Genomic DNA, 23,935 nt, shown 5'->3' with positions numbered 1-23,935 from the left:
CTTCTTTTCACTACATCTGTATCTTCGGGGTAAATGCCCGGGAGTGCAATTGCTGGGTCACAGGGCAGCTCTGTTTTTAATTTTTTGAGGCACTTCCACACTGTTTTCCAAAGTGGCTGCACCACCTTGCATTCCCACCAACAGTGTAAGAGGGTTCCCCTTTCTCCACAACCTCTCCAACATTTGTTGTTTCTTGCCTTGTCAATTTTTGCCATTCTATCAAGACTATGCTAAGTGAAATAGGTCAAGCAGAGAAAGTCAATTATCATATGGTTTCACTTATTTGTGGAACATAAAGAATAGCGTGGAGGACATTAGGAGAAGGAAGGGAAAATGAAGGGGGGAAGTGGGAGGGGGAGACAAACCATGAGAGACGATGGACTCCGAGCAACAAACTGAAGGTTCTAGAGGGGAGGGGCTAGGGGGATGGGTGAGCTCGGCGATGGGTATTAAGGAGGGCGCGTTCTGCATGGAGCACTGGGTGTTATATGCAAACAGTGAATCATGGAACACTACATCAAAATCTAATGATGTACTCTATGGTGATGACATAATAAAATAAAATTTAAAAAAATAAAGTAGTATATGCTCACCATAGAAATTTTGGAAAATATAGGGGCACCTGGGTGGCCCAGTCACTAAGCGTCTGCCTTCGGCTCAAGTCATGATCCCAGAATCCTGGGATCGAGCCCCGCATCCGGCTCCCTGCTCTGTGGGAAGCCTGCTTCTCCCTCTCCCCCTGCTTGTGTTCCCTCTCTCGCTGTGTCTCTCTCTGTCAAATAAATAAATAAAATCTTAAAAAAAATTTTTGGAAAATATAAAAAGAATATAAAGCAGAAAACAAAGTCACCCATGATCCCACCCCCCAAAGACCACCAGTGTGACATCGGGCCATCTCTCCTTCCATTTTGATTTTTAAAATGTAGTTGAGATCACAACATACATGTAGCTTCTTTTCCTGTTACGTGTTTCATGTGGGCCATTTTCCCAAGGCCTTTACACACACTTCATAAAAACGATCTTTTTCTTGAAAAGAGTTGTGAAGAGTCATGACTTTATGGCTTTTGTTAGGGTGGTATGGTCTCGCTACAAGCACTTCTGAGAACACAGCAAAGTCCATGAAGAAAGTGAAAACTAAAATACTCGGGAGTGTCATGATTGAGATGGTGGCTGCTCGAATATATTCACTTTGAGAAGACTCACTGACCTGCACACTTATGGTTTGAGTAGTTTTCTGCATGTGTGTTCTTCACTTTAAAAAAGTTAAACCTTACCTCCCCCAAATGGTCACGTGTTACCGTTTGGTAAACATAAGGCATCTATCTGTGTCTCATGGACATCGTGTTAGTCAGTGTTCTCCAAAGAAACAGAACCAATAGGATGTGTATATACACAGACACACACAGAAGCAGGGGGAGGAAGGGAGGGAGAGAGAGAGAGAGAAGAGGGAGAGAGAGTTAGAAATTGAGATTGAGATTGATTTTAAGGAACTGGCTCCCCCAATCGTGGGTAGTACCACCAAGTGCAAAATCTGAAGGGCAGGCCAGTAGGCTAGAGACTCAGGGAAGAACCAATATTGTAGTTTGAGTCCCCAAAGCAGTCTGTGATCAGAATTCCCTCTTCTTCTGGGGAGGTCAGTCTTTTTCTATTAAGGTCTTCAACTGATTAGATGAGGCCCACCCCTAATAAGGAGGGTAATCTGCTTTACTGAAAGCCGACTGATTTAAATACTAATTTCGTCTTTAAAAATGCCTTCACAGAACCATCTAGAACAATGTTCAACCAAATATCTAGGTACCATGGCCTAGCCGAGTTGACACATACAATTAACCATCATGGGCATTTACCTGGGTTGAGAACTAGAAGGATGGAGGCATGCCTGGGGTGACGGATGGATGGAGATAATTCATGTGTCAGTGTGACTTCACAGCTACAGATTATTTCATAGAATGGGCGTACCGTGATTCATTTATGTTTCCTTGTTGTTGGGTGCTTTGTTTAATTCCTGTTCCTTGCTCATCGATCACATTAACATGGCATCTTTACCACCTGCAAGTGCCCGGCTCAGCATCACCTGGGCACTGAGGATGCGGGGTCGGGTACCTCACAGCCCTGCCCGCAAGGAGCCCTCAGGCTGGCTCGCAGTTGACTCTCACTGGCTTTGTGGTTTCAGGTCGGAAGAGCCCTCTCCCCAGTGGTTAAAGGAGCTAAAATCCAAGAAGAGGCAAAGCCTGTATGAGAACCAAGCTTGAGCAGGTATGAAGTGGGGACTCAGTGAGGAACCTGGACCAGGAGACAAAAGGGTCAGAGACTCGAGGTGTTGTATCCTAGGAGAGACAAGGGAAAACGGGTGCGGGTGTTCTGGGTTCCAATAAAGAGGGTAGTGCTGATCTGTTTCCTCTTAGGGGAAAAAAACCCAGGTGGGCAGCCTGGTCGAGGAGCCAGATAACCTAGGCTCTGGGCTCACACACTTCTCACTGCATCTCAAAACCCTTTTATGGAGTGGAAAGGCAGGACATCAGGGGTTAGCTTAATCTGAAATGTCTCCAATTTTTACATTCATATACAACCTATATGATTAAAATTTAACTTGAAATAAAAAAAGGATTTTAAAAAAGTCAAATGATTAGATATGCCCTGGTGTGGGTCCCAAATGACTTCATATCTCAGGGGAACTTCAGGTTCCCCATCTGTAAAATGGGTAACAGCGCCCATGTCACTGAGGGGTCCCCGGGGCTCACTGAGGAGGCACTAAAGTGCTGGCGGTCAGTCCTAGGTGTAGGAGCATATGGCTCATGCCCCCTGAAAGCTGGCTCTGATGTGAGCAGCCCAGGAGACCTGCCAGCCCCTTAGCCGGAGACCTCAGATGCAGAAAACACTGACCACAAAGCGTTTTCATGACCTGCTTAGTGGCAAAACCTGACCTGTGTGGATGTCTGTACGTTACGCTGCGGGTATATTATGGGGGCATTTCATAATATGTATGTGTGCACATATGCATGTGTATCTGTGTATATAATAACACCCCCCCCCAAATTCTAAATTCCCAGGTAATCTGTGCTCAAGGTTTCGGATAAGGAATGGGATCCTGTGTTGATTTTTGTGTGTAGTGCTCTACATGTGGTATCTCTCTGAACCTTCCAGCCATCCATTTGAGGAAACAGGCTGGAACCCTCACCTGACCCTAAACTTCACGTGGGTTCTACTGCAGGTGCAGCAGGCCACCTGCCACCTTCCTCACCCGACTCCAAAAAAAAAAGTCACCTTTCCTGGCCTGTGGCCTGTGGCCTGTGGGGATGGGGGGATGGCCGTCTTGGAGAATACCAGACAAGATTTAAAGGCTTGATGGCCGAGACACCTAGGGTCCCATGTTCCTCTTGCTGACGCCAGGACTGTCCCTTCCTTTCCAGACAACGGTCACTGCCACGTCTAACAAATAGAAGCCTTAACTGTCAGAACCCGAAGATGAGGCCACGCTGATGCCATTCCTTCCTGCACAAGGCTCCCTCCCTGGGCCCTTCCAGTGGGGTGGAGAACACGGCCCCGTGCCTCCTGCCTCTCCACAGGCTCCCCCCCCCCACTGCCAATTGGGGTGCGAAGACCTGCTCTCCTCAAGCCCTTGCACGTCTCCCCAGACAACACTTGAGGCTGAGGATGAAGCCAGCCTGCCCAGAATTGTCCATGCTGGTGGCTTTGTGTTTTATGTGAATACTGTGCATTTCTACCCACCGTAGACATCACTTCGGGACCGTCAGTCTGAGGCTGGACTATCTCCCCGGGTTCTGGAAAACACCTGTATTGTGAGAGCACCTCTCCCCTCGCCACCCCCCACCACCACCAGGGCAGGTCCTTTCAAAAGCCTGTTGCCAAGGAAGAAGAAACTCCGTTTCCTGCCGTGATTGTGGCCCAAGGCAGGGTCACGGGGTGGGGGTTGTGATTGCTTTATGGGCGAGTTCCATCTCCTTCCCTCTCCCAAGACTCAGCAGCTCCAATTTTTTAAACATACCACCTTCTTGTTTCAAGTGTATTTATCGTCACAATGGGGCTGTGCGCATAGACGACCTGCTCATTATACATCACTTTGGTTTGCTTTAGAAGGCGTTAAAGCAATAATTCAGCCAGCTTTCTTTGAAATTTGGTATGTATACGTTTTTTACGTTCAAGAGCAGAAGAAAAGATGTGTGAATAATTGGCTTGATGTATCCGATCATCTCAGGTTATCTTAACCCATCTGTGTTTTTTAAAAGAAAATTCCAGTTGTCACCTTTGTATATATATTTTCCTGATTTCTTTTCATTTGAGCTCTGATTTCTGTGGAGTGACCATTGTCCCTTGGCCTCAAGGTTCATCAAAGGCAGCCCGATGGCAGTGCCTTTCGCACCCAAACATCAGACCCACCCTGAGAATCTTCTTCTCCAGTCTTTTTTGAACACTGCCCAAGATGGAAGCATCATTCCAAATTGGAACAAATGCGTGAATGGGAGGGAGGGGGTTCTTCTGTTTCTCTCCCCTCTTCCTTCTGCCACTCCCCCACCCTACCCCCTGCCAACTCTGCCTGACCAAGTGCTTCCTTTAGGTCCAAATGCAGGAAGGGAAGGGTCTTGCTGAAATCCTTCTCTGGACAGAAGTGCTGGATGCCAGGTGACAAAGTACAGGTTTTGCTTTGCCTCTTTTTTTTTTTTTTTCTTGCTAGCTCTAAGCTCATTCCCAGGAATCTCTAAGACCTCTGGGGGTCGTAGGCACTCCCTACGTGGTCTTTCTTTTTGGAAATCCTCAACACCAGTCTCCTCCACGTCTGAAACCCAAGACTCCAGCAGACATCCCAGATGTGCTTGACTGGCCACCTGCCATGCCTGGAGTTGCCATAAACTGTGTGCCAACCTTGCCTGGGAGATGCCCGTTGGTGAGAAAGATGCTTGGGGCAGTTCATAGGGCCCCCTGTGACTGCTGAGGGGCCCCAGGGCTGAGTTTTCTGAGGCTAGAGAGGGAAGGGATGGGCCACATGCACGCCCACCCCACTGACTTTTCCAAGACATGAAAATCTTTCTTGATAAACCCATTATTTGCAAATGGTGTCAAAACATACCTTCCTTCTCCCTGGCCACGTCTCCAGGAGTCTCCATTTGTCTCCCCCATCTCTTCTTCCTTCACCCTTTGCCATCTCTTCCTTCTCTTGGGGGTGGGGGTGAGGGGTGGAGGGCCAATCCTGTTTCTCCAGGTTCAGCACCATGGACAGGGACTGAAGCCCTGCCCCCTCCCCCAATCTGCACTTTGGCTGACCTTTGGCTACCCAGGGGCTGTTGTTGGACCCTGCCACCCACCCAGCCTTTTGCATCTGGAAGCCTCATGCATCTGTGTCCGGAGCTTTGGCCCTGCTTGATAAGTTTGTGTCCTTTTCATTCCCCGAGGTAGTGGTCATTCTGTTATCTGTGGCCCTTGGGTGGAAATTTGATTCCTCCAGGAACTGCTGCTTTGGGTGATTTTTCTTTCCTTTCCTTCTTTCTTTCTTTGAGATCCAGTTAATGTTCTGTTTTGTTTTGTTTTTAAGAAGGCTTCACGCCCAGCATGGAGCCCAACGCAGGGCTTGAACTCATGACCCTGAGATCAAGACCTGAGCTAAGATCAGGAGTCAGATGCTTAACCAACTGAGCCATCCAGGCGCCCTGAGATCTGGTTAATGTTTTAAAACAATTTTGATGCGGTGGCTCTCCAGGGCCATAGGTCCCCTTGAAGGACACTCCTCATGTTCTGACCAACTCTTCCTGGCTGCTGTCTTTCCTTCAGGTGGGAAGGGCCCCTTGGTACCATCTTGGACAGTAGGAATAAACCTACTCTGTTCAGTGAGACTATAGCTACCATGCAAAACCCCCCAATTCTTAATTAGTTATGTTTTAGCCCAAGTATACCCAACAGGGAAGAAAAACACTTGAACATGAAATGAACCTGGAGATCTTTTGCCCAACCTCCCACACCTTGCTTGGAAACAAAAATCCATTTAATTCCTTGCTGATTAGGACATACAAAGTCCACCCCCCTTGAAACTGACGAGAGCAGCCTCACCTCTCCACTGCAGAGCGGACCCTCCCAGTGGGTCAGGAAGCACTCTCTCCATGCAGGCTCCCCTTGACGTCTGGATCCCATTATGCTCATTGCAACCAGGTTAGAAGTGGCTGATGCTTGGAACTTTTGCAGATAGCTGGGCAAGCCTGTCGTTGGTTTTTCCCTCTTTCTAAGCCGAGTGCTTTCTGGCGCCAAGCGAGCCGTTTGTATGCTAGTTTCTTGAGTTTGCCTGGAGCCAACTTTGGAAATTTATCTCTTTTTAAACTAACTTAATATGCCTTAATTGTCTGTATGCAATCAAGTCATCTGCGCTCATCCAATCACCTTCCTGGGGGCCTTTGGCTCTCCTTAAATGAAAGTCTTGCACAGAAAGCAAATCTCTATGTATGTACAATCTGTCTACAGACACACAAACACACACACCCTTTGCACATCAGCATTTTGATGGCTGGTGTTTTGATAAGTCTGTATCTAGATCCCCTTCTTCGTGGCCCTTGCCTGATGAAACAGAGGCCTTTGGCCTATGAAATCCCATGGTGAGGCCTCAAGAATCAGTTTTACAGAGAATTCCTTGGTGCCACCAGAGAAATTCTGGTGAGGCCGAAGCCTCGTGTTGTTTCATGGGGGGGTTTGGAGTGACACAGACCTGACGGCCTCAGGTTATCCAGGATTCGGGAAAAGGACAATCAGATGGGAGCTCTTCCAGGGGGACAAGCCAAGTCCTGTGCTCTCAGACAAATGTGTTTGCCTTTGTGCGTCCAAGGAAGTGAGGCCAACTCTAGGTATTGCTAAGGAGCAAGCATCGAAATAGACGCAGGCCTGAGGTCCCAGAGCTTGGAGGCTGTGCAAGGGAGTGGAGGAAACCCCCATGGCGTGCCCCCGCCCCCCAGAGGGGAGCTCAGCTGCTCGCACTCGGCCCTGGTGGCCGCCTTGTCCACTTAACGCTTGTGCATTTTTTCATCACAATGCCCCCAGATTGCCCCAGGAGCTAGGCATAATCATACAGCTGAAAATCCACAGGCGTGGGGTCAGATCACCTCCAAAACTAAATGCTTTTTTAAAGGCAACTTGGGCCGGCGTGGAAGACTGTGTCCCACGGAGGACGCTGTTGAGCCTGCCTCTCGCTCTCCAGTTCTGTGTTTCCCCCTCAATCCCTGTGGTCCCCCTGCACCCCCCAGTCCCGTCCCTTCGTACAGGAAGCCAGATTACTTAGCCTGTGTGTAAACTAGCATTTCAGGGTGAGCCCGAGGAATGTAGAGGCAGGAGAAAAGGTCTATCCAAGGGGGGGACTCCCTCGCCCCTAATTTACACCATGACAAGTCACTGGAGTAAATGGGGAAGCCTCCTGCAGCTTCAACTGTGCCTTTCTTCCTCCACCACGCGTTCTAATGTGGAAGCAAAACTCCCACGGCATCGTGATTCCACGGGGGAAGAGGGCATCGTGATTCCACAGGGGAAGAGGGACCGTATTGACATGGAGCGAACCACTTGAAGCAGGCGGGACCCACTCCACATCTGGAAGGGGGTCCACCTCGGGCTACAGCCACCTAGGGAGCCGTGGATCCGGGCTCTGCCGAGAGGCTGCTACAAGTCAACCCTGTCGGGGTTTTGGGCAAGCTGAGGTTCTGGAAATGCAGAGCCACGTGGGAAGCCAGTGGGCACAAGCGTGCCGGGTCTTCGCCAGGCTCTCCCCTTTGGCTTCCCCCCGCTCTAGAATTTGCTTTCTTTTGTTGGGATTGGTTCCTGCAGGGAGGGGTGCAGAAATCTGTGTTCTGGAAAATCAGCCTGAGGTTCCTGGCAAATTAACCCTTAAAATCAATCAGCTTCTCCCCCTCCCTTAAATCTCCTTAAATAGTCACCCTCTAACCTGGTACCTGAACATCTCCCTCCATGATTCAGACCGGCCCTTTTTTTTTGACAATCTCCAGTGGTATCACGTCTGCAAAAAAAGACAAAACAACAACAACAAACAAACAAACAAACAAAAATCATGCCGTTGTCTAAAGAACAATTTGAGCTTTTTTACTGGTCTCATTCCAAATAGCCTTATAGATCCTGTAAATAGGGGGCTCGCAAAAGTAATATATTGTGTTACAGAAGATATTTTGTACTGTGTTGTTTCCTAAATCATACCAATATCCTAGAAGTGATGCACTTCCCAGATGATTCTGATCCTCAAAACACTTTGTAAGAAGGGGCGGAGAGCAGAAATACATACAAATACACTATATATTTTCCTAGCATTTCTTCTGAGTCCCTTCCGGAGATAAAATTTGAGTCACAGTAGAAAAGAAACTTGAGTCCCGTGTGTAGGAAAGTTACACCTGCTGCCTGCTGGCGTTCTTGCAATTGCCTTATGAATTCACAAGCTCTAAGGGGGTTCTGAACAGAAGGTGGACGACAGGCACTTTATCCAATCCCAGAAAGAATCTAATCGCGTGACTGAGCATTCATCTAGAAAAACCTATATTTTTAACGTTAAAACAAATGGGGCTTCCTGGACCTCACATAGTATTGGGTATCTACAAGTGCTTTTATATTTTGTAACTGTAAAGAGGTTTCATATGCACAGAAGAACAGTTGGGAATCTGGTCAACTGCCATTAGACAGGATGACCTTTGCATGTACAAAGATGTTGCATTCAGACCATGAAAATAGCAAATAAAGCTTCGATGCAAGTTGCACTGAAGAACTTGGTGTGTCAGTGTGTGGATGAATGGGCTCTCCCATGCATGCATGCCCGTCACCAGCTGAGTCGGTCTGTTGTCTGTGCTGAGCTGGGGGCCGCGTGGCAGGAAGGGGGGAGCTGGGGTCCTGGGAGAGGGGGACCTGTGGAGACAAAGCAGGATTTCCATTCAGCGTGGGCTGGAATCCTCATTCTGCCTCCTCCCAGCTGTGGGATATCGCTGAGCATTGGAACTCCAAATTGGGCGTTGGTGAGAGAGACCTTAGTGGGCAAGAGTTGAAGGAAAGAAGACAGGGCATGTGAAGGTGCTGGGCACACAGTAGTTCCTTGGGATCCTAAAGGATCTGATGCGAGGAAGTCACACCACCTCTTTCTTACCCCTTAGATCCCTAGCAGGTGACGGCTGCATCCCAAGTTAAGGGGTCGAATCCAACTCTGCGTTCCGTGGTCCCCAGCAGGAGGTAGTCCCTGGGTTTGAACTGCCAATAGTGGGCAGGATCCTCAGTGAATGGAAGCAAGGAAGTAGCAGCCCGAGCCAAGCGCTTTGTTCCACGATCTCTCCGTGGTTGTCCATTTACGGTTGTTGCTGACCTCCAGTAGTTCACCCAAGGTCACACAGGTCCACCTGCTTCCAGAGGGCAGCTGCCACCCACACTGTCCCATCACCATCTCCAGGGGTGCGGGGGGACTGAGTTTTAGGCTGACTGGAGGATTTTAGCCAAAAAATCACAACAAAACCAAACCCTGTTCCGTAACAATTCACTCCTTGGCGCTCTTTTCATTTTAGTCTTCCGATAATCATTAATCATACTTAGAAAATGCACGGGCCTAGGATTTTGATTTGGATTGTTTTCTTGGTTTCTGTTTGTCTGTGTTTGTTTGTTTTTTGGGGTCGCAAATTAGGTGACTATCATGATCACCTTTATTTCTGTTGAAGCTAAGATCTGGGCCCTGTGGCAAGCCAACCCCTCCTCCTTCTCTGCTGTGTGACTTTGGGTAAATGGCTTCACCTCTCTGAACTCAGTTTCTGAGCCATCTATAAAATGGGGATGGCAATTCCTTCCCTCAAGAGGGCTGGGGGAAGATTAAACATAATGTTCAGGAAGCTGGTGCAGTGCCTTGCAAACAGTAGGTCTTCAATAAATGGGAGCTGTCCGTGGGGTATGCCTTCTACATGAAGAAAATAAACCTTTGTTGGGTCTGTTACAGCATCCCGTGGAAACCTAATTCGGGGGTTATATTTAGGGTGATCTGATTTAAAATTCAGGCCATGTGGCCCATGGGAAAATTGAGTGATTCTGGGGTCCCTCGCTTTAAGAGCTGGTGTCCTTCCAAGGATGTCCTTTGCCCAAACAGGAAGGTGATGGCTCCAGGAAGCCCCAGAAAGGGAGTTGGGGGGCACTGGAGAGCTTTACACCCCAATGCCCCCTGCCCGCCGGTGCTCAGACTTCCCACAAAGCTGATGAGGTCCGTCTGTCCCCAGGACGCCATCAGGGGTCATGGTGGAGGGACATAGGCACTGGGGCCTCCTGGGCCCGCTATTGGAGTGAAATGGCCCGAACGGAATTGGGTGGACAGGGCGCTGCCTCAGCAGGCTGGGATGTGCTGGGCCGTCGAAAAGCGCCCATAAATAGGGCACTGCTAGCAAAGGCAGATTGTCTGCAGACGGTGCTGGCCCCTCTGTTCTTCCCGAGGCTACAGCAGCAGGTTCATTCTGGGACGGGCAGGGGCGGGGAAGCGAGGGCTGCCCTGGCAGGCCCAGGCCTTTGGGGATCTCCGTGGGGCGTGCACGGCTGGCCTCTGCACAAACTGGGGATTCACTTAAGGGTTGGAGCCAAGAGGGAGGACCCAATCCAGCCACCAAGCCCAACTGGTGTCCGAGGGAGGCAGCCAGGGTGGAGCCCCTGGGCATGTGCTTAGGGAAGGGGGCCTCCAAAGACTGAGCGCAGTGGAGGAAGGGGAGTGAGCAAATCTGGGGGTTGCCAAGGATCCTGGGAGTCCTCCAGGAGCTGGACCAGGCCCTTTGTCCTGTGGAGGCTGGGCATAAGCAAGACAGGCAGCCTGCAGGCTGTGCCTCACTTGGCCTGTGTCCAGAGCACACAGGCCACGCAGCTGTGCCTGCCAGAGTGTGGGGTGTAGATGTGTGTGCCTTGTGGACCACTGTGGGTGTCTGAAAGGGGCATATGTGAGAGATGGGGGGCTGTCGTGTTCGGTGGGTGTGATGGGACTGTGTGATCACAGGAGTGTGTGCATGTGCATGCGTGTGTGCATGCGTGTGTGCGTGTGTGCATGTGTGCATGTGTGCGTGTGTGTGTGTGTGTGTGTGCTGATAAACTGGAGAACAGTCCTGTGCATCTGTGTGTCGTGGGGATCATGAGAATCCTCCCATGACTACCTCGTCATGACTGCCACAAGGCCAGTGTTGTGTGTCACGGTCCCCACAGGGATGAAGGGGAACTGTCTCTCTCTGTCTGTGTCTCTTTAAGTGGCTCGTACATAATAAGTGCTTCATAAATGCATGTGGAATGAATAACCGAATGTATGGAAACTGGGCTGCCCAAGGTGTCCTGGACTCAGTCCCCCGCATCATGCGTTCTCTAGATGTCTGTCTGTCCATCTCCCACCAGTCTGTGGTCTCCTGTTCATCCCGGTCACGCAGCACCAGGCCAGGCACTGAGCTGATGCTCATGGAATCTTTGGTGGACAGAGGAAAGAATGAACAAAAGACTGGCCCAGAGCGTGGAGGTGGGAGAGATCCCTGTAGAGGGACACCGCTGAAGCCCACCCTCTGGCCAAGGTCCAGGGATGGTGCATCCACACAGAACTTGAAGAACCCTGTCTCAGGGGGGAAGCAGTTGGGTGTAGGGGAAGGGCATGCACTTTGGAGCCAGGCCCAATCTTGGCGGCTCCCTCACTGTGTGCCTTGTGGAAGTGGCTTCACCTCACTGGGCCTCAGGATATCCCTCTATCAAACAGGGATCCTGAGCCCACGGACTGTCCCGGTCCTTGTGGGCCATGATGGGCGCTCGGTGGGTGTTTGTTGAATGACTGAATGACCGAATGCAGTGAGTGATGACCACATCCCATAGGCAGCCCGGCTCTGGAGCTCATCCTTGACTTCAATCACATCAACACCTAGTGTGGCCCCGGGGGCGGGGGGGGGGGGGGCGCTGGTGACTCACTCATTTTCCTTTGGTTGGAGCCAGAGGTGTTCCTGGGGAGATGGCAGAACAGCACGGAGCGCCGGAGCAGGCTGCAACTGGCAAGAGCCATGGAGGCCTTGGAGGCAGCTACAAGGTACAGGGCAGGGAGGGGTCCCAGGATCTGTGGGCCTGGGGCTGCTCTCGAGCCTCGGGGTCAGCTTCCCTGCCAGGCAGAAAGGAGCAGCGGCCCTTCCAGCCATCAGGGGCCAGGGAGACACCTCGCTCACCACGGTCGTGCTGCATCTTCTCTCTTCTGTGTCCTCATCTGCAGAAGGGAACTGGTCGCACAAACGCAGCCTGACTCAGTGGGGCACAGAGGCCCGGGGGTGGGGGGTCTCAGGAGACATGGTGCTGACTCTCCTGCCTGACCTCAGGCTAGTTCCCCGGCTTCTGTGGGCCTCAACAGCCCCATCTGGAAAATGGGAGCAATGCTCCCTGTCTCAGCCCCCAGAGCTGGTGCCAAGGAGGATTCCAACGGCTGGAATTTGTTGGCTCTTCACTCTCTGAGCTATCCCTGGGGGCTTTAATCTGAGACGGAGTCCAAGAAGCAGGGGCCTGCCTGGCCCTGGGCCTGATTGGTGGGAGCACACGGCTGGTCTAGTGACTTCTAAAGGCCTTTGCAAAGCCCCAGAGGCAGATGCCCACCACAAAGGTGGGTGCCTCTGTCGGGCCTTCCTGGCTCCTCTGGCATCTGTGGGCCATGCCCTGCCCACCAGGACAGGGGAGAAAGGAGCCAGCCCACTTCTTTGAATCCTGGTGCCTCTACCTAATTTGCTGTGCAGCCCGGGACAAGTGACTTACACTTTCTGAGCCTTCTATAAAATGACCAGAACAGATGTACCCCAGGGACCTTCTCCGAAGACAGTTTGTGCTTCTAGGTGGATAAGAGAGGCTAAGCCTTCCTCCTCCTTTGCAGCCTCTTTCTCTCTGGGCGTGGGACAGGTGAAGGGCAACCCAGAGGTTGCCAACGGGTGTTTTCCTTTGTCCTCCACAGGGAAATTTCGCATTCAGGGAAATATAGTTTTCCGGCCTCTCTTGGAAAGTTTAAAATGGGGCCCACATTCCCTCCTGGCCATAGGCGGCTTCGTTTCCTTCCCTAGGTCACTTCACTCTCAGATTGGGGCCTGGTTCCTGCCAGATACTGGTTGCAATCCCTGGTTTAATTGGAGGTTCCGGGAGGCGTTCCCCTCCGTGGCCACGAGGGGGCAGCGCAAGCCCGTGGCCGATGCTGGCTCGAGGCACTCCAAGGCAGAGGGGATGGAGCCCAGGGGATGGTACCTCCCCGCCCTGCCCCAGGGGAGACTGTGCAGGCCAGGGTCTGGGGGCTGGATGGGGGAGCCCGACCCCCATGGGATGCTCAGGATGCTGCCCTTTCAGGTGATCGTGTATGAAATGGAGAACTTCCAGGGTAAGCGATGCGAGCTCTCAGCCGAGTGCCCCAGCCTGACAGAGAGCCTGCTGGAGAAGGTGGGCTCCATCCAGGTGGAGTCTGGGCCGTGAGTACCTGGACCCCCCAGCCCCCTCCTCGCAGCCCCGAGCCTCCTGGGCGTCAGGAGGTCCGGGTTCCAGTTCTAGATGTGCTGTGGGGCCGTTAAGTGACTCCCTCCCCATCTCTGGCCTCAGTTTTCCCATCTGTCTAATGGGCTTAATGGTGGCATGCACTTCAGAGTTTTTGTGAAAATGAATGGAAAGATGCACATAAATAATAACAATGTAATAATAAAGAGGAGGAGCTGGGAGAGGAATTTGTCTTTGGATTGCCTACTATGTGCCAGACATTGAAAGGACATTCCTGAACACCTACACAGAGGCTGCACATAAAACAGATTCTTCATACTGTTTCCCTGGATGATTTTTCTGGCTCAGAGTCTCAGCTTCCAGTATGTTCTAGGAGCTGCTCAAATACCTGGACCAGGGGTCCGTGGTAGGGTTGGAGGGAGGGTTCAAGGTCAAAGGTCAGCAGCTTGAGGGCCCTTCCCTCGCTAGACGTGGGACCCAGGCTGGCCTCCTCCTACAGGTGGCTGGCGTTTGAGCGCAGAGCCTTCCGTGGGGAGCAGTTTGTCCTGGAGAAGGGGGACTACCCTCGCTGGGATGCCTGGTCCAACAGCCACCACAGTGACAGCCTCCTGTCCCTCCGGCCTCTGCACATCGTAAGTACAGCTCCTGCCCGCTTCGGGGAACTCCTAGAAGCTGGTCGGCCAAGCTCCCCGCACAAGCTCAGCGGAGGGCGGGGCTGGTATGGACCTGGCTTGGGAAGGGCCCTCTTCACCTCTGGCCTAAAAGATTGCATGGGGCGAGGGGAAGTTGGCCGTTGAATGGTCCCGGGGCTGGAGATTGGGACACCAGGATTCACATCTTGAATCCGCCAGCACGGCATTGACACTTCCCTGTGTAACCCTATTGCAAACCAGGAGCCTCGTGGCCCAGCCTCGGATCGGGATTGTGCTCAAAGCAACATGTTCAAAAAGGAGCTTCAGCAAGTAAATGGGTCTTCGCTTGCCTTTCCCAAACACCCGGAAGGGAGTCGGTCCACAGTGACACATTTAAATGTTGCTCTGCTCCCCCACCTGCTCCCCCCACACTCGGTGGCCGCTCCAGGCCTCTCTCCTTGTCACAGTAACATTTACCTGCTTGGACGACACTGAGAGGAAAGCTAGGAAGACCACATCCGAACCTGGTTTAGTAAACAGGGAATCCTCCTATGTTACTGATTTTTGTCTCCTTCCGGCCTCTCTGTGCCTCAGTTTCCCTATCTGCTAAGTGATGGAGTTTCACAAGAGCTGAAAAGTCCCCTCTGGGTTTCATGGCTCCCTGGCTCTGAGATTCCTAAGGAGAGTGGCTCTGGAGGAACCGCCCTAGTCCCCGTCCCTCCTGCAGGCCTCTTGGGAATCCTCAGGCATTGGGCTCGGGGGCTCTGTGGTCACTGGACTCTTTCCCGCACCTCACGACCCCTGCTCTGAGCATGGGAGCAGCCGGCTCACCCTGTGACCCCGCCCCCAGGATGGCCCGGATCACAAGCTGCACCTGTTCGAGAACCCAGCCTTCAGCGGCCGCAAGATGGAAATAGTGGACGACGACGTGCCCAGCCTCTGGGCTCATGGCTTCCAGGATCGCGTGGCGAGCATCCGGGCCATCAACGGAACGTAAGGGACCCATTCCCCACTCCTGTCCCTGCCCCGTCCTCTGGCTCCAGAGAGAATCTCTGTTCACTGTGTTTCCTACATAGCAGCCGCTCCCTGCTCTTCTAGGTCCTTTCCATAATCCTGGTCCTTCTTACCAGGGTAAGAAGTGACACAGTGGTTCTCTGGGTATGACCTGAATAGCACATAGGAGAGTACATAGTACATCACCTCCTTCCTTCTAGGCTTAATACTTCTGTTAATGCAATCTTAAGATCACCTTCCCTTTGTCAGTGACTACATCTCACCCTATGGGCTTGAGATCTGGGGTTGAGCTTTGAAAGGTGCCACCTTTCCCTGATGATAATTTACTTAACAACTTTTTACTGAGCATTTCTATGTGCAGAGTATGGGGAGAACAAGAATTACACAGCCTCTGCCGCCAAGAATGTCAGTCTGCTAGGGAGGCAAGTAGACAGGTATCCACAATTCACTGTGATCAGGATTATGATGGGGGACACACTGGGGCTCTGGGAGTCCCCACCATGCACTGGATTCAGCTCAGGGGAGTCAGCAAGGGCTTTCCTGGAGGAGGAGACATATAAATTGAGCTGTAAAGAATATGAATGGAAGGGGAGGTGGACAAGATAAGACGAGGAAGAGTGTTCCAGGCAGAAGGAACGGCATGTGTAAGGGCTCAGAGACACTCCGCTTCAAGGAAAGTAGAGTCAGAGAGGTTGGAGCGTGGGGTGTGAAGAAGGAACGTTGAGGGATGAGGCTGGAGATGGTTCGCAAAGGACCTGTGAGCAGGGGAGGGAGTTTGAATTCATCCGGAGGGCACTGGGGAGCCAGGGAGGAATTTAGGCAGGCAGAGAGCGTGCTCAGATGCTGGCTGTAAAAGGCTTGGCCTGGCTGGAGGTGGGAAGCTGACCGTCCTCACCCGGACCTTGGTGCCCGGCAGGTGGGTTGGCTATGAGTTCCCCGGCTACCGCGGGCGCCAGTACGTGTTCGAGCGCGGCGAGTACCGCCACTGGAACGAGTGGGACGCCAACCAGCCGCAGCTGCAGTCCGTGCGCCGCATCCGGGACCAGAAGTGGCACAAGCGGGGCTGCTTCCTCAGCAGCTGAAGGGCGCCCAGGCCCCAGTGGCCCAGGCCCGCCCTGGGGGGGCAACAGAGGCAAGAAGAGGAGGCTCCAGGGCCAGGGTGATGGTCTGCCTGTCCCCCCTTCCCCGGAATCTGCTCAATAAAGCCTGGGGCCGGTCCCCCACCTGCCATGTTCCTCTGCGTTCACTTCTTGAGGGGACTGGGGCTTTAGGGCTCTGAGAACCACCAAGGGGGCTGTGAGCTGGGTTCCTGCCCTAAGCTCTAGTTGTTTTAGCAGAATCACATGCACATCTTGCCCTGATTTTGTGTTTGTATTCCTGTGTTTCCGTCTGTCAGTCTGTCCATTCATCTATCCATCCTTCCACCCACCCATCTTTCTATCCACCCTTCCATCAGCTCATCCATCCGTCCTTTCCATCCATTCTGCCACTGATCCATCTATTCTCTCTCCCATCCAGCCGTCCGTCCATCCATCCAGCCATCCGTCCATCCATCCATCCATCCATTCTATTTCTTTTTTTTTTAAGATTTTATTTATTTATTTGAGAGAGAGAATGAGATAGAGAGAGCATGAGAAGGAAGAGGGCCAGAGGGAGAAGCAGACTCCCCGCCGAGCAGGGAGCCCGATGCGGGACTCGATCCCGGGACTCCAGGATCATGACCTGAGCCGAAGGCAGTCGCTTAACCAACTGAGCCACCCAGGCGCCCCCATCCATTCTATTTCTCTCCCATCCATCCATCCATCCATCATGTCCCCCTCCATCTCCCTCTCTCTGTCAGTGTCTATTTTCATTAATTTATTCAGCAAATGCCAGGCCCTGTCCAAGGCCTGAGGACACAGCAGGGAACAAAACAAAGTCCTGCTCTCATGGAGTTCACCTTCTAGGAGAGAGACAGGAGACAAACAAGTAGATTCTGAATGCACTAATTGTGCTATGGGCAGGAAAGTGCAATATTACGATGGCAGGTGATGGGGGGGTGGTCGGAGAACTCTGCTCTGAGGAGGTGACATTTGAGTTGAGACCTGAGTGAACCATGAGAACATTCCAGCCAGAGGAATAGTGGGTGTGAAGGACCCAAGCAGGAGTGTGGCTGGGTGATGGAGACTTGGCGAGGAAAGCAGTCGGTCTGGAAAGAAGTAAGCGGTAGAATGGGGGAGTGGTCAGAGGGGGCGTGGGGTCAGGGTAGTTAGGGCTCCACAGACTCTTGTCTGAAGTAGGTGGGAGCCATGGAGCATCTGAGTGAGGCGAGACATGACTTAACAGGATTGTTCTGGCTGTGGAGCAGAGTCTAGACCACGGGGCTATGGGGGAGGCAGGCGGACAAGCCGGGAGGCCACTAGCTGAGCCACGATGGCGTGATCTCCCGGACTGTCTCTTTCCCTTGTGTCGGAAGCTCTGTCCACATCCCAGAGGTCTTCTGCGGCCTTGAATGGGGGACCGAGACCCCATCCCACCTCCCGCCACTGACCGTGACAGCTCTGAGCCTCTGTTCCTTCATCTAGTTGAAGGGGTTGCCACGGCAGTGCCAGCCATAAACGGGGGTCTCCTCTGGCCCCCAGTGGGAAGAAGAGGGAGTGTCCCCTCTGCCAGTCAGGTGACAGCTAGCTTCCTGCAGTCCCAGGGACCTGCCCTCAGCCTTCCCCCCTCCATGAGCCAGTCCTGCGTATTTCCCTGACTTGGTTCCCCTGTTGTGCCCAGAGCCAGTCCCAGCCACCTGCAGCCTGCCCCTGCAGCTGATGCAGCTGGTGTGTGGGAGGCCTGAGGGGGCCTCAGGAAAACCCTGAAAAGAATGCAGCAGTTGTCAGTTACTTCAGCCTGTATATTTTTTAAAAATATATATGCACAGCCGAGCAATCACGTTGAATTATTTTTACTTTGGTGTGTAGGGGAGAACTGGGTGGGGCGTCAGGCTCGGGGTGGGAGGTGAGGGGCCCCCAGCAAAGGCGGGCCAAAGGCTGGGTTGACCCCCCCCAGCGAGGATGGCAACACCCCACTCCTCCCACCTCCCCCTGCCCCCAAAATTCACCCCCTCGTCCCTTTTACAGACAGAGACCTTGTTTTGCTTTGTAAATCAGTCCTTACTCAAAGTGCTAGGGCTGTTTGGACATCATCTGGGTCACTGAACCCTAAGATGACCTTGGAAGGCAGGCACCGTTACTCCTCCTATTTCACAGATGAGGAGACTGAGGCTCAGAGAGGCAGCCTCACCTTCCCGGGGCCGCACATACAAGAAGTGCTAGAGCTGAGGTTTGCCGTCTGTGTGCAGATGCTAGAACATTCGCTCCTGAGCCCCGCACACGGTGACGGGTCCCTCAGGGGCAGGGACACACGGCAGGGAAGAAAATCAACAGTAGCAACAATAATAATAAAAGCCACCCGACTGTCCCCATCAGTGTGCAGAGTACACTGCTGGGTGTTTCACGGTGTCATCTCTAATCTACTGACAGGCGACGCAGATCCCCGTGTGCAGAGAGAGCAATGGAGGCCCCGAGCTCTGTAGCAAACTGCCTGAGTACCAGAGCTTTAGAGGGTGGGGCTAGGACTCAAGTTCACTTCTGCCTCCAAAGCTCATCTCCCTCCCAACACCCGCCCGTGGGCTGTCCATGCTCTGGTTGGCCCGGGGTCTGCAGCTGGGCTGACTTTGGAGGTGGGGTGCCACCGGACCCAGATCCAGAGGGATCCAGGAGGTCACTGATGTCTGAACAACTACCCAAAGCCTCAGACCCATACTAACCGTCTGGGTCAGGGAGGGCTTGCTCTCTGCGAGGACTCCAAGGCATTTTCCCATTCAATCCTCCTAATGGCCCGGGGAGCTCAGAGAGGGAGAGCTGACTGCTGGGGTCACACAGCCTGGGGTCACACAGAGCTGAGATTGGACCCCAGGCCCATCTAACTCCAAAAGGCCACTCTTAGCTCCCACCTAGACTCAAATTCTAGCTTCTGCAGGCACAGAGCTTGAGAGGGTTAGTAAAGTAAGAGTATCTCTCGGTGACAGGCGGGTGAGGGCGAGGGTCAGGAAATCACTTTAGCTGTTTAATCGAGAGGCAATGTAGTCTCCTGGTTAGAGGCAGCATGGTCAAGGGGTTAGAGGCAGAATGACTGAGTGCGGCTCTTGATCCATACCACTTGGGGTCCTTTCCAGGCTTAACCACTTGCTGTGTGCCCTTGGGCAAGTGGCCTAGCCTCTCTGTGCCTTGGTCATCCGTAACTTGGGGCTAAACAACACTACCTATCTCATAGGTTGTTGTGAGTATTAACACGAATGTAATTTGCAGGAAGGGCTGAGAACAGCGGGTTAAACAGAGGAACTGCTAGGTAAGTGTTCATCTTCCACATCATCATCAAAAAATGGTGACCCTGGAGATGGGCTCCATGGTTGTGTGGAGCAGGGGCTTCCCAATTACTCAGTAACGGGGGTTCATCCTAAGGATGCCGGTGCAAACCAGGACATAGGGCAACTAGGCTGTATGGTGAGAATGCAAGCAGCAGCAATGCTTCACTGGGAGGAGGGGACCCGGGGGGTGAGCCGGGCTCGTGGAGGCAGGACTGGAGCCCAAGGACTCTTGGGAGCTGGGCAGCAGGCTCTGTGGGCATTGTCCTGGGACCCCAGCCTTGGAAAGCCTCAGGGAATGCATCTCCCACTCCTCAGGCGGGAACTTTGCCAAGCATTCTTCCCCATTTTGTAGAATCACGGGGCCCGTAGTGGTGTTGCCCATGGAGTTAGCATCACTGATAAATTACCGGTGGCCCAGTCTGTATGTGTGATGGTATTATGTTCAAGATGATTCTTCAGAGGCACGTGAGCATGTCAAATGCATGTTCTGTTCAATATTACCTTCCTATCCAAACCTGTCTATGAGGAGTAGCACAAACACCTCAAATCCCTTTCTTACTTCATCTGGTATAATTGCTGTGTCCAAACCTTTCATATCGAAGTACATATCACTACACATTTCATTTGATTATTCCTTTATATTATAGTCTGGGCATTTTACAATGCATTTATTTTGAAAGCATATATGTAGGTGGATTATATGATCGATTTTATTCCAGGAAAGCAGAGGGGCTCTTACGGAATGATCGTCACGAAAAGGGAGTGCTGGTTCTGGTAGAGTTGAGAACTTTTCCACTTGAGGGTCTCGAAGGTTCTTCTGGCTCTGGCTCCTGTATGTTTAAGGAGTGAACTGTGTTTGGGGACACCAAGGCCTATCGTCCCTGTAGCAAGGTGAGGCAGAGAGGAAGGTCAAGCCCTCCCTCTCCATGTATTGGTCAGGCTATGCTGGGTACAAACGGCCCCCACCCGAGTCTTGGTGGTTTAACATCAATGGTTTATTTCTCACCCTGTGTCACATATCTAATGCTGGTCTAATGCTGGTCTCTTTCACCCAGTCATTCATAGACCCAGGCTGGCAGAGGCTTCACCTTCTTGCAACGATGCATCTCAGTGAATGGAAGAGAAGGGGCTGGAAAGTATGCAATAAAATGACCAGACTTCTGAGACATCTCAGAATCCACTGACCAGAATGAATCACATGACCCCACGTCATTTCAAGAAGACCCGGTGGCAACCTGCTCACACATACATACACCCTGTTGGCTGCCTTCCCTTCCCTGCTGATTCTTCCTGGGGTCACTTCTCAAATAAACTACATGCCCTTGAACCCTTGTCTTAGAGTCTGCTTCCAGTCACGCCCAAACTAAGACACCTTCACTCATCTCTGTATTTCTTATTCACTAATTAATTCAACCAGTCAGCAAATACCTTCTGAGCACCTACTGTGTGCTGGGTCTAGGCAGGCGCTGGGGCTACGGACGAGACCGAGCCCAGCTCTGATTGAGCTCATTGTCTAGAAGAGCAGATGGCTCAGGACACACCAAAAGCCAAGTGCGTTGAGGTCCCACCCCCCCACTAGAGCCTTCAGTGGGCGCATAGTCCTGCTTGATTTTAGATTTCTGGCCCCCGGAGCTGGGTAACAATACATTTCTGGGGGATGGGCTTTTTCAGACATTATTTTTATGGTGCAAAAATATACTACATAACATCAACTTTACCATTTTAACCATTTGAAGTGTGCAGTTCGGCGGCATTAAAGTACATTCACACTGTCGTGTGACCCGCACCACCCTCCATCTCCAGAACTTTCTCATCGTCTCACACTGAAACTCTGGGCCCGTTGAACACTAACCCCCTGATCCTCCCTCCCCCAGCCCCTGGCACCCACCGTTCTCCTTCCTGTCTCTATAAATCTAGCTCCTCTAAGAATGTCACATCAGGGGCATCATGCCTCATTTAGATTTAGCGACTGTTATATTTCACTTAGCACCCTGTCCTCGAGGATGCCCTAGCTCGGGTCGAATTCCCTTCCTTTTTAAGGCTGAACTGTATTCCATTTTATGGATGCATTTCGTTGATCCATTCATCTGTCAAGGAACATTTGGGTTGTTTGCACATTTTGGCTACTGCAGATAATGTGCTGTGAACACGGGCGTCCCAGGATCTGTTCGAGGCCCTGCTTTTGATTCTTGGAGGCTGTATATCCATAAACAGAATCACTGAGGGTTAGGGAAATTTCGCTGATAATTTTTTGAGGAATCACCGTACTGTTTCCATAGAGGCCACGCTATTTGGCACCCCAAGTTTCTGTTGTTTTAAGCCCCTCGGTCTCAGTCCTTTGCTATGGCGGCCCCAGAAAACCATCATGTGCTGGACTCTGTGGGTTCCACGGTAAACCAGGCAGACCGTGGCCCTTCCCTCGTGATGCTTACCTTCTACTTGGAAAGATGGCAAATAAATGAGTAACGTCGTGTCAGGAGGTGAGAAGTGCTACAGACAGAAGCAGCATGGCTGAGTGTGTGTGTGTGTGTGTGTGTGTGTGTGTGTGTGTGTTTGTCTGTCTGTCTGTCGGGGGCATGGAAGGTGGGGGAGAGCAAGTCTTACTCGAACCTGGTCTCTGAGCCACAGTGCTGTTCCTTCTCTCCTGCCTGATCTTGGATTTGGTCAAGACTCAGGCTGGCTTTGAGAAAGATATGCACACCGGAGGAAATGTACATAAACGCCAGGGCCCCATGGGGCAGTGGGTGCTCTTAGGACCCCGGGCTCCTGAGGTTTGGAGAAACCAAAGAGCACCCACTTAAGAACAGCAGGTGCTGGGACAGCCCAGGCTCTTCAGGAGGAAGTTTACCCTCCTTGGCCGGCAGGATCAGGCCCCTGTCCACCTTGGGCCCCGAGCCTGGGCCCTGCTATGCTTTAGCTATATTAACCTGCTTTCACGTCTTTAAATAACACACCAGCCCCCGCACACGGTCCCTTTCTGTTTGGAACTCTCTTCCCAGCCTGGTTTCCCAAGCTGATTTGTCCCCATCCCTGAGGACTCTGTCTCTTCCTGGGAGCTCTCCTGGACCGTCTAGACTGTGGTGGATCCCCTCCCTGACACTACCCCCCTGTAACAGAGCTTGGCACCAAGTCGATGCCTGATGAATATTTGTTGAATGAATGAATGGGTCGGTGGATGGATGGATGCCGGACCCTGGCAAGCCACCCTCCTTTCCTTGTTTTTTTTCCCCAGGGCCACTGAGATTTGCCTCTGTCTGCCTTCCCCCAGGGCTCAACTGATCACACCAGTGAACCCAGCGTGGCCCCGGTCCTGGCAGCCGGATGGCTGATGCATGCAAAGTGGGCATCCCCTTGCCCAGCCGCCTGACCATCCTGGCGCGGCCGAATCCAAAAGCTAATGACATTATTGTGCAGAGACACAATGTCTGTGGGCATTTGCTGACCCGGGCTTTGGTGTGGGCTTAATCCAGCATTCTCGTCCTGCTTTCTGTGGGGACGTAGTGATCACCCGTCTTGGCACCAGCGCTCCTGGGGAAGGTATAAATGCCACTTCCCACCAGCTGGGCGCCACGGGCACTCTCGGGGGCTGGTGTCACTGGTAAGAATGCCTTTCTTTCTTGCCTTGCCTTGCCTTTTTCCTCTCATCCTTATCCCTGATGGAAAACGTGGGAGGCCTGGGTTCGAATCCAGATGCCACCCCCTTCTGATGCGGGGACCTTGGGCAAAGACTTCTATGCTCTAAGCCTCAGTTTTCTTTTCTGTTAAGTGGGGAGATGGGTCATAAACCCTCTTTCGCCGTGGGTGGTCTGGTGCAGCACCTGGCACATAGTGCGGACCCGGACAATGCTCTCTATTAGTATGAACAAGTCCATGAGCACCTTTCTTTTGCTAGTAACTAGGGAGGGTTTGTATGTGGAAGGAATCAAACCAGTGAAGGTTCAGCATCATTTCTAGGCTGGTGAGCCAGCTCTCCCTCTTTCCCCACTCCCGGGCGCCTGGTACACGTCCAGCGTTGGGGAACATCAGTGGCTAAGAAGCTGCCGGAGGTCTCTGGGCACTCCCAGCAACAGAGGATTTCAAGGTCCCTGAAGGTTGGTGGCAATAACCCTAATAATACCATCGTGGCTGCCATTTACAGATGCCACCGCCAAGTGCTTGCCTTTTTCCCACATCATGGCTTCAAATTGTCACCACCTGTTCATAGATATTGTTGGGTGCCATGACTGTCCCCACTTGGCAGAACGGGAAACTGAAGCACAGAGAGGATGACCCACCCAGGGCCGCAATGACAACGGACAGTGGAGCCAGCATCCCCGAGTTGAGCCAACTGAGCTTAATCTTTAGCGTGTGAAGGCCGATGACTGGGGCTGTGCTGCGGGGCCTCTGACCCCGTGACAGGCTGGTTACATAGGAGAGCAGAGCGGTT

At 52.2% G+C, this 23,935-nt stretch overlaps 2 protein-coding genes across 2 annotated transcripts in view; both read left to right on the top strand.

Annotated features, from left to right (window-relative positions):
- KIAA1671 (KIAA1671 ortholog) overlaps window positions 1–4,636 on the top strand; it is a 133,785-nt gene extending 129,149 nt beyond the window's left edge. Inside the window, exons 10-11 of the mRNA XM_028124694.2 lie at window positions 2,174–2,256; window positions 3,411–4,636. Of these exons, the coding sequence (XP_027980495.1) occupies window positions 2,174–2,252 (79 nt within the window). The 3' untranslated portion in view covers window positions 2,253–2,256; window positions 3,411–4,636. The remainder of the gene's footprint in view (window positions 1–2,173; window positions 2,257–3,410) is intronic.
- A 7,332-nt stretch (window positions 4,637–11,968) lies between these two features.
- CRYBB3 (crystallin beta B3) lies at window positions 11,969–16,195 on the top strand. The gene is made up of 5 exons (XM_028124782.2): window positions 11,969–12,043; window positions 13,327–13,445; window positions 13,967–14,099; window positions 14,950–15,092; window positions 16,030–16,195. The coding sequence occupies exons 1-5, from the start codon at window positions 11,969–11,971 to the stop codon at window positions 16,193–16,195; spliced, it is 636 nt and encodes a 211-aa protein (XP_027980583.1).
- The last annotated feature ends 7,740 nt before the right edge of the window (window positions 16,196–23,935 follow it).

The sequence above is a fragment of the Eumetopias jubatus genome, unplaced genomic scaffold (genome assembly GCF_037043125.1).
Source record: "Eumetopias jubatus isolate StellerSeaLion01/CBP00866 unplaced genomic scaffold, mEumJub1_p1.0 scaffold_16, whole genome shotgun sequence".
Classification (NCBI taxonomy): Eukaryota; Metazoa; Chordata; class Mammalia; order Carnivora; family Otariidae; genus Eumetopias; species Eumetopias jubatus.
Note: the sequence above shows the minus strand (reverse complement) of the source record. Positions and strands in the feature narration are given on the sequence as shown.

Coding starts and splice junctions, on each gene's coding strand:
- CRYBB3 (XM_028124782.2), top strand. CDS start 11,969: ATGGCAGAACAGCACGGAGCGCCGGAGCAGGCTGCAACTGGCAAGAGC. Junction 12,044..13,326: donor GCCTTGGAGGCAGCTACAAG/GTACAGGGCAGG, acceptor CTGCCCTTTCAG/GTGATCGTGTATGAAATGGA. Junction 13,446..13,966: donor ATCCAGGTGGAGTCTGGGCC/GTGAGTACCTGG, acceptor CTCCTCCTACAG/GTGGCTGGCGTTTGAGCGCA.